We start from the raw sequence: 13620 nt of genomic DNA on the forward strand, positions 1-13620 counted from the left end.
CCGCTTATTTGGTAAATGTCTCTCATCTAATATATTTACTCAAGGACAGAAGATATTACTTTACAAACTGTATTGCAAACAAATCATCTGAGATTTTTCACATTAGTCAATAATATTACTGAAACTAATTTAAAAACGGAATAAATACACATTTACACAAGACTTGCACAGGCAGATTTCGTGTAGGCCAACTTATAACTCGTAATTGTCTAACTTTCACTTTAGTTGAATTAGACTTTTACAGATGAAGATGTTACCTCATTTCTCAGAGAGTTTAATTCGTTGTCCTTTTCTGAGACCAAGCCGCTCTGCGTCTGTAGTGTCTGCTGAAGTGCTGCTTTCTCCTTTTCAGATTCACTTCTGAAACTGCTTTCCCTGTGAGGAAGAGAGGTTATATGATGAAAGTGTTATTAAAAAATAACTTAAACACTCTTTATTTGCCCTCAACTCTTATCTGAACTTATCTATAACTTTTATTAGTCCAAAAAATGAAAAGTAAGGTTTTAAAAAAGTTTGCAAAGCTGCTTTCTGAAAGACTTTTAAACTGAATATTCCTGAAACTATTATTATTATTATTATTATTATTATTATTATTATTATTATTATTAAACAAAAATAAAAAGGCACTTTCTATAATGTTATGTATTTTTTATTTAATGCCATGTCAGCAACCAAGGCTATTCTCATGGCAGGAACATTTTAACAATAAATATACAATTTAAAAATCAACAAACAAAAAATACATAAATTAAATAAGATTTTTAGGGTTGATGCATGATAAAAATTCTAAAATCTTTTCTGGTTTCACTTGAACCAATTGAACTCTATTGAATTGTTGAACTCTACCAATAACACTGCTCCTGCAGTACGCTAGCACTTGACTGGGTTCTGTGTTTTATATATTTATATTTATATACGGTCTTATTCTGTAAACAATGTATGTTCTTAACTGTTTGTTCTTAATTGTTTTGTTTTATTTATTTTTACTGTTTGTTTAGACAATGTTGTAGCACCTTTTATGCCCAAGACAAATTTCCTTTCGGGGACAAATAAAGTTTAACCTAACCTAACTTTGTTAAAAATGTCCTTAAGAGAGTTCATTTCATAAATAAGTCTTCCGGAATCATTAAAAGCAGGACAGATGTGCAGCACCTGAAACTACGAATACTAAAAGCCTGTGCTGGCGTTTCTCCTGCGGTGTTGCTATCAGTGTGTCAAGAGTGGGAGAAGAGCCCATTGACAATGGGCAGCACATTGAACACATTTTATAAGTGGTCAGAAACTTGTAAATAACTCATGAAAGAAAAAAGTTCCATTAAAACCAAGCACACTATTGTTTGTCTTGTGAAATTCCCAATACGTTTGATGTGTGAAATGACCCTCTTCCTATTGAAAAAACAAAAGTTGGATCCAAGATGGCCGACTTCAAAATGGCCACCATGGTCACCACCCATCTTGGAAAGTTTGCCCCCTCACATATGCTAATGTGCCACAAACAAGATGTTAATATCACCAACCATTCCCATTTTATTAAGGTGTATTCATATTAATGGCCCACCCTGTATATATATATGGGCTTAAATATATTCTCAATTCTTATCAGAAGCTTTGTTTAACAAGGCTTGCATTTGTGATGTAAATTGAAGTATAAATAATGTAAAGCATATTGTCTGTATGATTATCTTATCGTTATGCATGTAATATTTGGAAAGAGTATACTGAATATAGCTAATGCTGGCAACTTTTGAGTCTGAAAGTGTTTGTGTTATTGCTAACTCTGTGCTTTCATTGTATGAAAAAAGAGCAGCTTGGACATTCTACTAAGTATCTCCAGTGCATTTTTTTACCTTGTTTTCGCCTCCTTCAGTTGTTCATTTAGACTGTCACACTCCTTTTTGAGCTGCAGAAGAAAGATCATTAACTTCTTACACACATACAGTACTTAAATGAGCATAATATAACATTCAGTGAAACAAAGTTCGCAGATTTACTTACAACGGTCCATTCGCATGCATAATGTCTTTTCTGGTGCACAATATATACAGTGCTCAGCATAAATGTAATTATTTCATATTTTTATCCATATTTCAGTGAATAAAGCCACAAATTTGTGGTGCATTTAAGCTAAACTATTTTATTAAACACTTACATCCACTAAAATAAGCATTTGGAGAACGAAAATCTTTAGAAATAGAGAGAGAATACAATTTAAATTCAAATTATTGTATAAATACAAACTACAAAATTTAAACCAAATTTCATTCAATAAGTTTTTCCTAACATAAATTTCGTTTTACTATGATATTAGGTGGCGGTTCATTCTGCTGTGGCGCTGCTTGATGATTAAAGGCTGATTTATACTTCTGCGTCAAGGGAACACGTATGTTCTGGTGCAGCCTACGTGTGGACGCATAGCCCTCGCCGTGGCCGTCTGCAACGCTGAAGCGCACCTCCTAAAAAAAAAATGTAACTACACGTCACAACGACGCTTATCGCATGCTCTGTGATTGGTCGGCTTGTTAGCACTAATGAGTGTGGGCGAAAATGAGAGCCGGAGAGCCTGATGCAGCGAGTGTTTTCAAGTGTCCAGTCCCGAGAAGGAGCTCTAGATGGAAACTGTTGTTTTGTGTTTACCTTATGATTAAAGTTGTTGCACGTCTGCCGGTTCCTGCCTCTGAATGAGCGAGTTTGAGCAACTTGTACATTAAGGTAGCGTTCAGAAAAAAACAAAAACACCAGGAACAGAACACCTGCTGCCAGCTAGTGTTTTAGAAGTGTTATTGCAGAGCAACACAAACAGCAAGCAGAAGTATAAATGCACGACTATGTGCAAGGCAGGCGCCGTGGGTCACGCTTATCACTCGACGCAGAAGTATAAACCAGGCTTAAGCCGAAAAGAAAATGAATGAATGGTATTATGTTTCCTTGTTAGATAAGTTCCAGTTTTGGCTTTGGTGCTGACTAATCTAATGTATAAGCACAACTATATTATGGTAAAGCATCCTGTAGAAAACACGAATTTAAAAAAGGGATCTGTGAGGGGTGTACACATTTATGCTGAGCAATGTATATACATTTAGAAAAAATCATTTGGTTGACATACATTTAGTATAATGTTGCTGTCTTTGTGGCTGTTGGCAAGATCCACCACAAGCTTCTCCTTCTCATTCTTCAAATCATCTACTGCTTGGGATTTTTCAGCGACTGCTTGTTTTAGATCCTCACTGAAACACACACAGAAAAACATTTGCTCGCACAAAACACAAACTATTGAGTGATTATTACCGTACGTTCACACCGAAAGCGAGCCGGAAGTCATTCATTTTCAATGAGAGCCAGCGGCGATAAGCGGCGAGGAGCAGCGCGGCGTGGCGCGTCTTGGCTGGCGTGCGCGTCGAGGAGTTGAAATCAAGGCCCCGTTTACACTAGTGCGTTTTAGTTTGAAAACGCATAAGTTTTGCTACGGTTACGCCATCCGTCCACACTACGCCGGAGTTCTCGAGCGCCGAAAACGGAGCGTGTAAATGTCAAGGACACATATTTCTCAAAAGTTGTGTATATTTGTGTTTTTGTTATAAACTCAATTAATTTGGTATAATGTGTGTGTTAATTTATATTATAAAATCATAATATGTAATATAATGCAAAGCAGAGAATGTGCAACCTTGTAATAGTTAGAAGTTATTCGTTTGTAAAGGAAAGAGTTGCTATTGGAGAATACAGATCACATGTTTTGAGTTACGTGAAGTGCGGGACCATTGCATTATGGGTGAAACTGACATGGTGGCAGAGAGAAGCTAACGATACTGAGCCAGAGAGAGAGTTCATTAATCTGCATGGTCTAAGAGGGCGCACACGGTAATTTATACTTAATTCTGTTACATTTGTGTATAGCGTTGTATTATGTGACTTTACATGAATGATGTTGTGTGTAAAGACTGATGTTACTGAATTCATAGTTGTTGCACATGTTCATATGCATTCAGCGCACATTTAAGCGAGAGACTGTGAAAAAGACACTGAGAAGTGCATATTTTAAATGTTATATGTTCTGTTTTTTGTAGTTTTCACGGTGTCTACTGCAAAGAGAGAGAAAGAGAGAAACAAATAAAAAGCAAAGACATCAGTATGAAGCGTGGTTATCATTTTATTTAGACCAGTGCAGCTACAGAGCGTTTCGAAAACGCTGGAGAAGCCGTTTTCATTCTGAAACGCTGCTGCTCCGTCTCAGTGTGGATGGGGAAAGACGGAGACATCTGAAAACGGAGGCGGGGCTGCAAACGTTCGCCTATCTGATTGGGGCTTTTCCTCAATATTAAGTAGCCTAACACACAGTTCAGTCTCGCATCCTCTTCTTGTAAGTTAAGACTTCGCAAGTTTGATCAAGGCTGCAGTCTCTTCTTCTCAGTTTGATATGGAAAACATACCGAGGACACGCGTAAATCTTCAAAGGGAACAGTGTACTTTATAACTTCATTCACATCACCTTGGCTACGTTGTTTCACTTTCTCAACAATAACATGTAAACATGATTTAAGGAACTGCCTTTTTTCTTTTTAATATTAGCAACTTAACAGACAGCAGAAATGTTGAGGCGCCGTGCTGCATATATGCCTATAAGAACTGCCTCCTTTCAATTTCAGTGAAAATACGAAACGCACCCTCTCTTTTACTGAATATCAGTTTTAATAATCGATAATTATAAAAGTATAACATACAATAAGTTTATACATTGTAGGAAATAAAGGCAAGCGATCAGTCAATGTACCTGGATTAATCATTAACTTATCTTTGCGCTTAACCAAAACATGTTACCCGTGAACAAGTAACTTAATAGATTCCAATGACCAAAGTCAGGGAATTGGCCTATGTCGTTAGATAAAGACAACAACATGAATGAAATATCACGTTTAGCAAATATAGTGAGATTAGATCCAGCGGGAGATGCTTGATGAGCAGTCCGACAAGCAGAGCTCTCATCTGGGTGGAAATGCTGCAGCGCTTGCCCGAGAGTGTGTGTGTGGTCACGTGATGTGCGTTTTCAGCGTTTTGGTGTGGACGGAGAGCTGTTCAGAAACGCTGGGTAAAACGCGAGTGTGGACGCGGATCGTTTTCATTCTACAACGCCGTTTTAAAACTAAAACGCACTAGTGTAAACGGGGCCCAAGTCAACTTTACGGTAATGAGCTATGACGCGGTTCGGCGGCAAGCAATCAGAATGAAGAAGTCCACCGCTTTATAGGAGTTCAGAAAACACAGACCTGTGAACTTTGCTTCCGACCACGGGGTTGATGATTGCGGTCACCTGATTTCCAATTGTTTACAATGTTTTCTTACATGAACATGCATTAAATAAGTTCCTGATGTGCATTAATGTTATTTACTTTAAAATGTGAGAATCTCACGCGACGTGACAGTACAAAACAGTATTGCTGCTTCACCATATTTCAGACATATGGACACATATTGGATAAATAGAGCAAAGCCACACCAAACGCAAATTGATCTTCCAATGTTATATGAATTTAATAAGAAGTGCGCAACATTTTCACGCTAGAAAGCATGTTTCATGCAGGAATGTAACTGATATGCTGCAACGGCTCCTTTAAATACGAGATCAATGTAGCTTGTTTTGACGATCTCGCCGCCGGAGCTGAAGGCAGACAGCGTTGACTAGGGCGGCCAGATCGACCTTGGACACTCTTGCCGCTTTCGGTGTGAACGTACGGTTAGGATCCCCATGGGGAATTCTTTGACTAATAATTCTTCGACTGAACACATGAAATTACAACAAACTGAAATTCCTCAACTCAAGCTGCTAAAGAATAGCAGTGCAGACACGCAGACACTCACATCTCTTTACTGAGGCTGCTGATCCTCTGACCATCAGAACTCAGACTCTCCTCATACTGAGTGTTCTGCTGCTTTAGAGCATCCAGCTGCAAAACACACACACAAAACAATGAGCAACAGTCAATATCAATAATTCTGCAATTGTTGAGGCTGATTTATAAACAAAGGGCTGATTTATAATCATTCTTAATGTTCATTTCGACATTTATGAATAGAATGATGAATGCTTTGAAAACTTGTTAACAGGTTTTGGATTAATTCTGGTCAGTGTTCGTCTTGCTTTCACCTTGCTCTGCATTTCCTGCACTGTGTTCCTGAGCGCCGTCACCTGAGCCTCAGAGTCAGACTTGTCTTTCTGAAGCTGAAGGTTGTCCTGGGTCATCTTCTCCAGTGAGGCCCGGGCAGCCTCTTCTGCTTTCTCTAAGACCTGGGTGCAAATTATCAACAGTGACAAAGGTCACGGTTAATTCTGAAGTTGAAACCGAGATCAAGTAATGACGAACAGGATTAATCTCAGCATAGTTAATAGATTCTGTTTCTTTTTTAGCTTCTGTGGTTTGAAAAATAAGGGAAAAAAGACAGATTTTGTATTTCTCGAAGCATGCAACAAAGCATGCAGTCATCAAAAAATAAAGCAGTTCAAGTCAGAATTATTCGCCCCCGTGGTCATTTTGTTTTCTCTTTCAAATATTTCCCAAACGATTTTTAACAGGGCAAGGAATTTTTCACAGTATTTCCTATAATATTTTTTTCTTCTGGAAAAAGTCTTAATAGTTTTATTTTGGCTAGAATAAAAGCAGTTTTTAATTTTTAAACCCATTTTAAAGGTCAATATTATTAGCCTCGTTAAGTAGGGATGTGCGATTAATCGAAATCTAATCGAGATTTGAAACGTTGCGATTAGCTAAATCGAAAGATGCTATGATAAGAAATATATACATATTATGTAATTTCCCTTGTCCAGAGCAAATGCGTGACTGCTGTCTGTGTGTGACTGTCTAACTAGCCTGTTGAATGAGCACACCTTCGATCTGCCCAATCAGAATTGCGCAACCGAAACTATGCGGAACGCCCACCATAAATAAAACAAACAGGAAAGCGCAGACGACTGGGATGATGGTGTTTACAGCTTCAGACGCATTAATAGATTAATTCATATCAAAGAAAAACAGCATGTCGGTAATATGGGAATATTTTGCTTTCAAAGTCACAGACACCAAACAAAAACAGGTCATTTGTAAGAGCTGTCGTATAATTGTTGCCACAGCACAAGGAAATACAACAATCAGCACCTAAAAAAGCACCACAGGTGGCTATATGAGGAGCGTCTTGCTAAAATTAACTAAGTATTTCCAGTGACACTCAAAAGAAGCAAGCAACAAATTCAGAGTTGTTTCAGGCATGCTAGTTTGCTGAGTGTTCTGTATTTTTTAGGGGTGTAACGATACACCAAAGGCACGGTTCAGTTCGGTTCAGTTTTGGAGCCACGGTTCGGTTCGGTTTCTGTTTGCTGTGGGTTTAGGGTTGCTGTCATCTTTCTCAGCAATGCTAAGGAACAATAGATTCACTTAAAAACAAAAAAAAAAACTAAACTTTTTTTATTTTTAACTTTCCCATCAGATTTTAGTACAGTCAGAATACCAGAGTAAACATCAAAAATTAATTAAATACCTCCAATACAGACTACTCAGAAAAAACTATTCTCTTTAGTGCAGCCATCTTAACTAAGTACTAAGGGCCTTATCATACACCCGGCGCAGTGTGGTGCAAGGCGTGGCGCAGCAGTCTTTTGCTAGTTTCAGCTTGGGGCAAGAGTCGTTTTGAGGCGTTGCGCTACGCTGTTTAAATAGCAAATGCATTAGCGCTCATATGTGCGCCCATAGGCGTTCTGGTCTAAAAAGGAAGGCGTTCTGAGGCGGACCGCTGGCGCGTTGCTATTTTGAGAAACTAAAATAGATTTTTCATTAGACCAAAACAAACCCGGTCTAAACTACGGTGCAGAGTTGCGCCTCGCTTACACACTGCTTAATACACACAAGAGAGCAATAGGCAAATATCTTTACATATGAAAAAATTTAAATATTAAGGATATATATATAGGATATAATAAGAATAAATATAGGATATACATATAAAGGATTAAAATATTACAAAACATATTATTGTCTAGCCTACATACATATGAAAAATCACTGCTTTTATGTCTTCTTCATCTCGGGAGGCCTTTTCAGTTCATTCATAACAATTTGCTTTTTTATGTTATTATTATTAACAGTATTATTTATTATCTCCATATTTATATTTGTTTTATTAAAAACAAGCTTAGATTTGCTCACCTGCAGGTTTTAGAGCATAAGGGGCACAGCATGTGTTTTAGGAAATAACTCAGGTTTTTGAGCACATTTTGCTATTATTATTCATTTATTCGTTTGCTAGAAATTAGAACTGAATTTAGAAACAGTTTTGAAACGAATATTCGCGCTTAACAAGCAAAATTATTTATTTATAGACTAATTGATGTCTGTGCATAAAGGTTTACCTATCCAAGAGCGAAAATGAAAGTGATCCAATATCTCTCATTCTCACGCAGTAGATGCTCTGTTTAACAGTTTTCTGTAAAAAAAAAACTGTTAACTGTTAGCTAGTGAAATGCTCAGTTTTTCCACTTAGACTTACTTTGCGTCCTGTAAATAGCAAATGCGTTTATGGCGCAGCTGGTTCTTAAAGGGAATGAGAGATGAGACTCTAATTGGTTTATTCTCAAAACACACCTATAACTTATTAAGAAAATAAACTCAACCCTTTTAGACCATGCGCCAGGCGCAAAGCGGATTTTCCCGTCCGTAAATTAGCAAAAATGCGTTCTGACACGCCCTGAAAGCGTTTGCGCCCTGCGTTTTGCACTCTGCTCATGGACCGTCAAAATAGAGCCCTTAGTGACTAGTGACAGATAAACAGGCTTGTCCTCTCAAAGGACATTTGGAATATTCAATTAAGCTTTACGTTCTTCTTTAAAAACACCATAATGTCCACATTCTCAGGTGAGACGCTTGATCTCTGTGCAGATACAGACATAATGATGCTCATTTTTGATTATCTAAGTTTTCATTTAGATAGATAGGTTTCCGTTTAATGATAAAATATACATATAATGTGTTTGTACAGTGTTTTTACATGACATATTCACCAGTAAAATACATTGCAGTTTTGTCTGAAACTAATGTTTTAGTTTCAGACATGAAACTAACACATGAAACTAATGTTAATGCTTCTTTACAAGTTATTTTCTCCCTCTGTCAATGCTGAATTAATGATTACTATTGAGTTGATCTTGTGTTCAATTTATTCTTTTAGTATTGTTTAGATATTCTACTGAGTCTTGAGACCATAGTATTGAAAAGAAACTCCAGTAGCACCTGATGAAGGCAGTTGTTTGGTGAAACGCGTAGGCCCAGTTTTAAGGAATAGCCATGTCAATAAAGGCTTTTTTATATTTTCTCAACATTTTTCGAGTGCCTTGGACTGATTTTTACTGTTTGTTCTGATGAATTCCTTACCCATTGAGCACCAACACATTATTTGAGCTACCCCTGCACACTTTTTGTTGGATTTTTAACCTAGTTAAATGTCATTTTAAGCTCAATACTAGTATGTTGAACAATATCTAGTCAAATATTATGTGCTGTCATCATGACAAAGATAAAATAAATCAGTTATTATAAATGAGTTGTTGAAACTATTATGATCAGAAACGAGCTGAAAAAAAATCTCTAAAAAAATGAGCTGAAAAAATATACAGGGGGGCTAATTATTTTGATTTCATCTACATTTACAACCTAGAGCATGAATGAATAAAGCTCTTCTACAAAGGCAGCATTGTCGTCTCACCGCAGTTTTTTCTTTGAAGGTCATCAGCTCCTCAATCTGTTTCCTCAGCTCCAGGCTTTCATCCTGAGAGGCGCTGAGCTCCTGCTGCACTTTTTCATACTTGCTCTGCAACTCCTGCTTTTCTTTTGAATGGAGCTCCGCAGCATCTGTAAGCGCTTTCTCTCCTGAAGCGTGCAGGTCTTTGGCTTTAGCATGATTGTCTTCGATGCTCTTCTCCTGAAGAGACACAAGAAAACGACAATGTTCAATTCATCTTGAAGTCCACCTAAAGGAGCACTCCACTTTTTATTTTCAGAATAGGCTCATTTTAAATCTCCTCTAGAGGTAAACAGGTGAGTTTTACTATTTTTGAATCAATTCAGCTGACCTCCGGGTCTGGCCGGAGCACTTTTAGCTTAGCTTAGCATAGATCATTAAATCAGATTAGACCATTAGCATATCCCTCAAAAATTAAGAGTTTAGATTATTTTCCTATTTAAAGCTTTTTTTAGGAATGCTGAAATCTTGTAACCATTGACTTACAGTATTTGGTTTTTACTACTATGGAAGTCAATGGTTTCAGGATTTCAGCATTCTTTAAATTATCTTCTTTTGTGTTCAACATAAGAAATAAACTCAAAGTAAAACTCATAAAAACAAGAGTTAGTAAATGATGACAATTTCTTGAAGAACGCTGAAATCCTGTAACCATTGACTTCCACAGTATTTGGTTTTTCCTACTATGAAAGTCAATGGTTATAGGATTTTAGCATTGTTTAAAATATCTTCTTTTGTTTTTAACAGATGAAAGAAACTTAAAGTAAAACTCATAACAACAAGTAAAAGGTTAGTAAATGATGACAATTTTTTTTTTTTGAAGAATGCTGAAATCCTGTAACCACTGACTTCCACAGTATTTGGTTTTTCCTACTATGGAATCAATGGTTATAGGATTTCAGCATTCTTCCAAATATATTTATTTGTGTTTAACAGAAAAAAGAAACTCAGAGTAAAACTCATAACAACAAATAAAGGATTAAAAAATGATGACAATTAATATTTTGAAGAATGCTGAAATCCTGTAACCATTGACTTACACAGTATTTGTTTTTTTCCTACTATTTCAACATTCTTCCAAACATCTTCTTTTGTGTTTAACAGAAGAAAGAAGCTTAAAATAACTCATAAAGGTTAGTAATTGATGGCAATTTTTTGAAGAACGCTAAAAACCTGTAACCATTGACTTCTACAGTATTTGTTTTTTCCTACTAAGTCAGCATTCTTCAAAATATCTTTTGTATTAAACAGAAGAAAGAAACTTAAAGTAAAACTCATAACAAATAAAGGGTTAGTAAATGATGACAATTAATGTTTTGAAAAATGCTGAAATCCTGTAACCATTGGCTGCGTCCGAAACCGCCTACTACTCAGTAGGTACTGCATTTGAATTTAACCGTACTACTCGGCCGTTAGAAAAGTGTGTTCTATACAGTATGAATGTGAAAAGTATGAATGGAATTCGGACGTACTACATCCGCCATTTTGTCATGGTCACGTGACCTACCTGCGTCAGTTGCGTCGCTTTACTTCATTCATAAATTCGCTCACGGGCATCATGGGATAGCGCAGCATGCATGGGATGCGCACTCCGGAATCTTGCCGGAAGTAGTAAGTCATCCGGGTACTTCTCGCATACGGATTTTCGAATTCTATGAATTCGGACATACTACTCGGCTCGCATACTGATTTTAGCGTACTATATAGTATGGAAGTATGCGGTTTCGGACGCAGCCATTGACTTCCACAGTATTTGGTTTTTCCTACTATGGAAGTCAATGGTTTCAGGATTTCAGCATTCTTGAAAATATCTTCTTTTGTGTTTAACAGAAGAAAGAAACTCAAATTAAAACTCATAACAACAAGGGTTAGTAAATGATGACAATTAATGTTTTGAAGAACGCTTAAATCCTGTAACCATTGAGTTTCACAGTATTTAGTTTTTCCTACTATTTCAGCATTCTTGAAAATATCTTCTTATGTGTTTAACAGAACAAAGAAACTGAAAGGTTTAGAACCCCTTGAATGTAAATAAGTAGAGAGTATATTTTTATTTACATTTTAAGTAACATTTTTGTGTGAACTTTCCCTTTAAATTTGTTACTCTTCATCACCAGAGGAAGTGCCTTTATTTCAATGGGTAACAGTAAAGGTGGGATGAGACAGATTCAGATGTACTCACCAGCAGTTTGATCTTCTCCTGTAGGTTGGCAAGCTCTGCCTGGTGTTTCTGCATGAGGCTTTTGGCTTCATTCTCAGTCTGGACTCGTGTGTGAGACAGTTTCTCCTCAGTCTGAGCGGTTTTCTCTCTCTCCTCTTCAAGCTGCTTCTGAAGCTCCTCCAGCCTCCTGAAATTAGACCAGATTAGCGTGTCAACAAGCTTCCTGAAATAAAGCTCGAGTTTGTGTTTGCGGTTTAGACACCAATTATGATTAAATACTGTCAATTTTATGCCTCACACACCCATTCAAGCTAATGACATAAAAAAGGACATGTACAAGTATTCGTACAGACCCCTCTTTCCGCTTGTTTTCCTCATTCAGCTTTGTTATGAGTGTAGAACTGTCTCCTGAAGACTTTGTCATGTCCATAATGTCATTCTCAAGTTTAGTCTTGTCTTTGGTCAGCAGCAGACACCTCTCCTCACTTGCTTTTAAACTTCTTTGTAAACCTTAAAAAACAACAACACATTAATCATGCATAACTACACACACTGCATCCGCAGAGTATTCATAGCGCTTCACTTTTTACACATATTTTTATGTTTCAGTCTTATTCCAAAATGGATTAAATTAATTTATTTCCTCGTACTGCAACACACAATACCCCATATTGACAATGTGAAAAAGGAGTTTTTGAAATTGTTGCAAATTAATTAAGAATAAAAAAACCTGAAAAATCACATGTACATCAGTATTGACAGCTTTTACCGTGAAGCTCTAAATTGAGCTCAGCTACATTCAGTTTTCACTGATCATTCTTCAGATGTTTCAGCAGCTTAATTGGAGTTCACCTGTGGTTAATTCAGTTGATTGGACATGATTTGAAAAGGCATACACCTGTCTATATAAGGTCCCAGGGTTGACAGTGCATGTCAAAGCACAAACCAAGCATGAAGACAAAGGAATTGTCTGTAGGTCTCCAAGACAGGATTGTCTTGAGGCACAAGGCTGGGGAAGGTTACAGAAACATTTCTGCTGCTCTGAAAGTTCCAATGAGCACAGCGGCCTCCATCATCCGTAAGTGGAAGATGTTTGTAACCACCAAGACTCTTCCTAGAGCTGGCCGGCCATCTAAGCTGAGTGATCAGGGGAGAAGGGCATTAGTCAGGGAGGTGATGAATCACCTGATGGTCACTCAGTCTGAGCTCCAGTGTTCTTCTCTAGAGAGAGGAGAACCTTAAAGAAGAACAACCATCTGTGCAGCAATCCACCAATCAGGCCTGTATAGTAGAGTGGCCAGATGGAAGCCACTCCCCGCATGGAATTTGCCAAAAGGCATCTGAAGGACTCTCAGACTATAAGAAACTAAATTCTTTGATCTGATGAGACTAAAATTGAACTCTTTGGAGTGAATGCCAGACGTTACGTTTGGAGAAAACCAGGCAGCGCTCATCACCAGGCTAATACCATCCCTACAGGAAAGCATAGTGGTGGCAGCATCATGCTGTGGGGATGTTTTTCTGCAGCAGGAACTGGAAGACTAGTCAGGATAGAGGGAAAGATGAATGCAGCGATGTACAGAGACATCCTGAATGAAAACCTGCTTCGGAGTGCTCTTGACCTCAGACTGGGGCGAAGGTTCATCTTCCAGCAGGACAATGACCCAAAGCACACCGCCAAA

General features: G+C 37.5%; 1 protein-coding gene across 4 annotated transcripts in view; it reads right to left on the reverse strand.

Annotated features, from left to right (window-relative positions):
• The window catches only part of clip1a (CAP-GLY domain containing linker protein 1a), a 67667-nt gene that overhangs the window by 16283 nt on the left and 37764 nt on the right, over positions 1–13620 (reverse strand). For all 4 annotated transcript variants that reach the window (XM_073951644.1, XM_009301994.5, XM_009301993.5 and 1 more), the window contains 8 exons: positions 12292–12448; positions 11960–12125; positions 9742–9957; positions 6140–6280; positions 5854–5939; positions 3104–3224; positions 1848–1900; positions 258–375 (listed from right to left, as the gene is read on the reverse strand). In XM_073951644.1, the coding sequence (XP_073807745.1) occupies positions 258–375; positions 1848–1900; positions 3104–3224; positions 5854–5939; positions 6140–6280; positions 9742–9957; positions 11960–12125; positions 12292–12448 (1058 nt within the window). The remainder of the gene's footprint in view (positions 1–257; positions 376–1847; positions 1901–3103; positions 3225–5853; positions 5940–6139; positions 6281–9741; positions 9958–11959; positions 12126–12291; positions 12449–13620) is intronic.

The sequence above is a fragment of the Danio rerio genome, chromosome 5 (assembly GCF_049306965.1).
Source record: "Danio rerio strain Tuebingen ecotype United States chromosome 5, GRCz12tu, whole genome shotgun sequence".
NCBI lineage: Eukaryota > Metazoa > Chordata > Actinopteri > Cypriniformes > Danionidae > Danio > Danio rerio.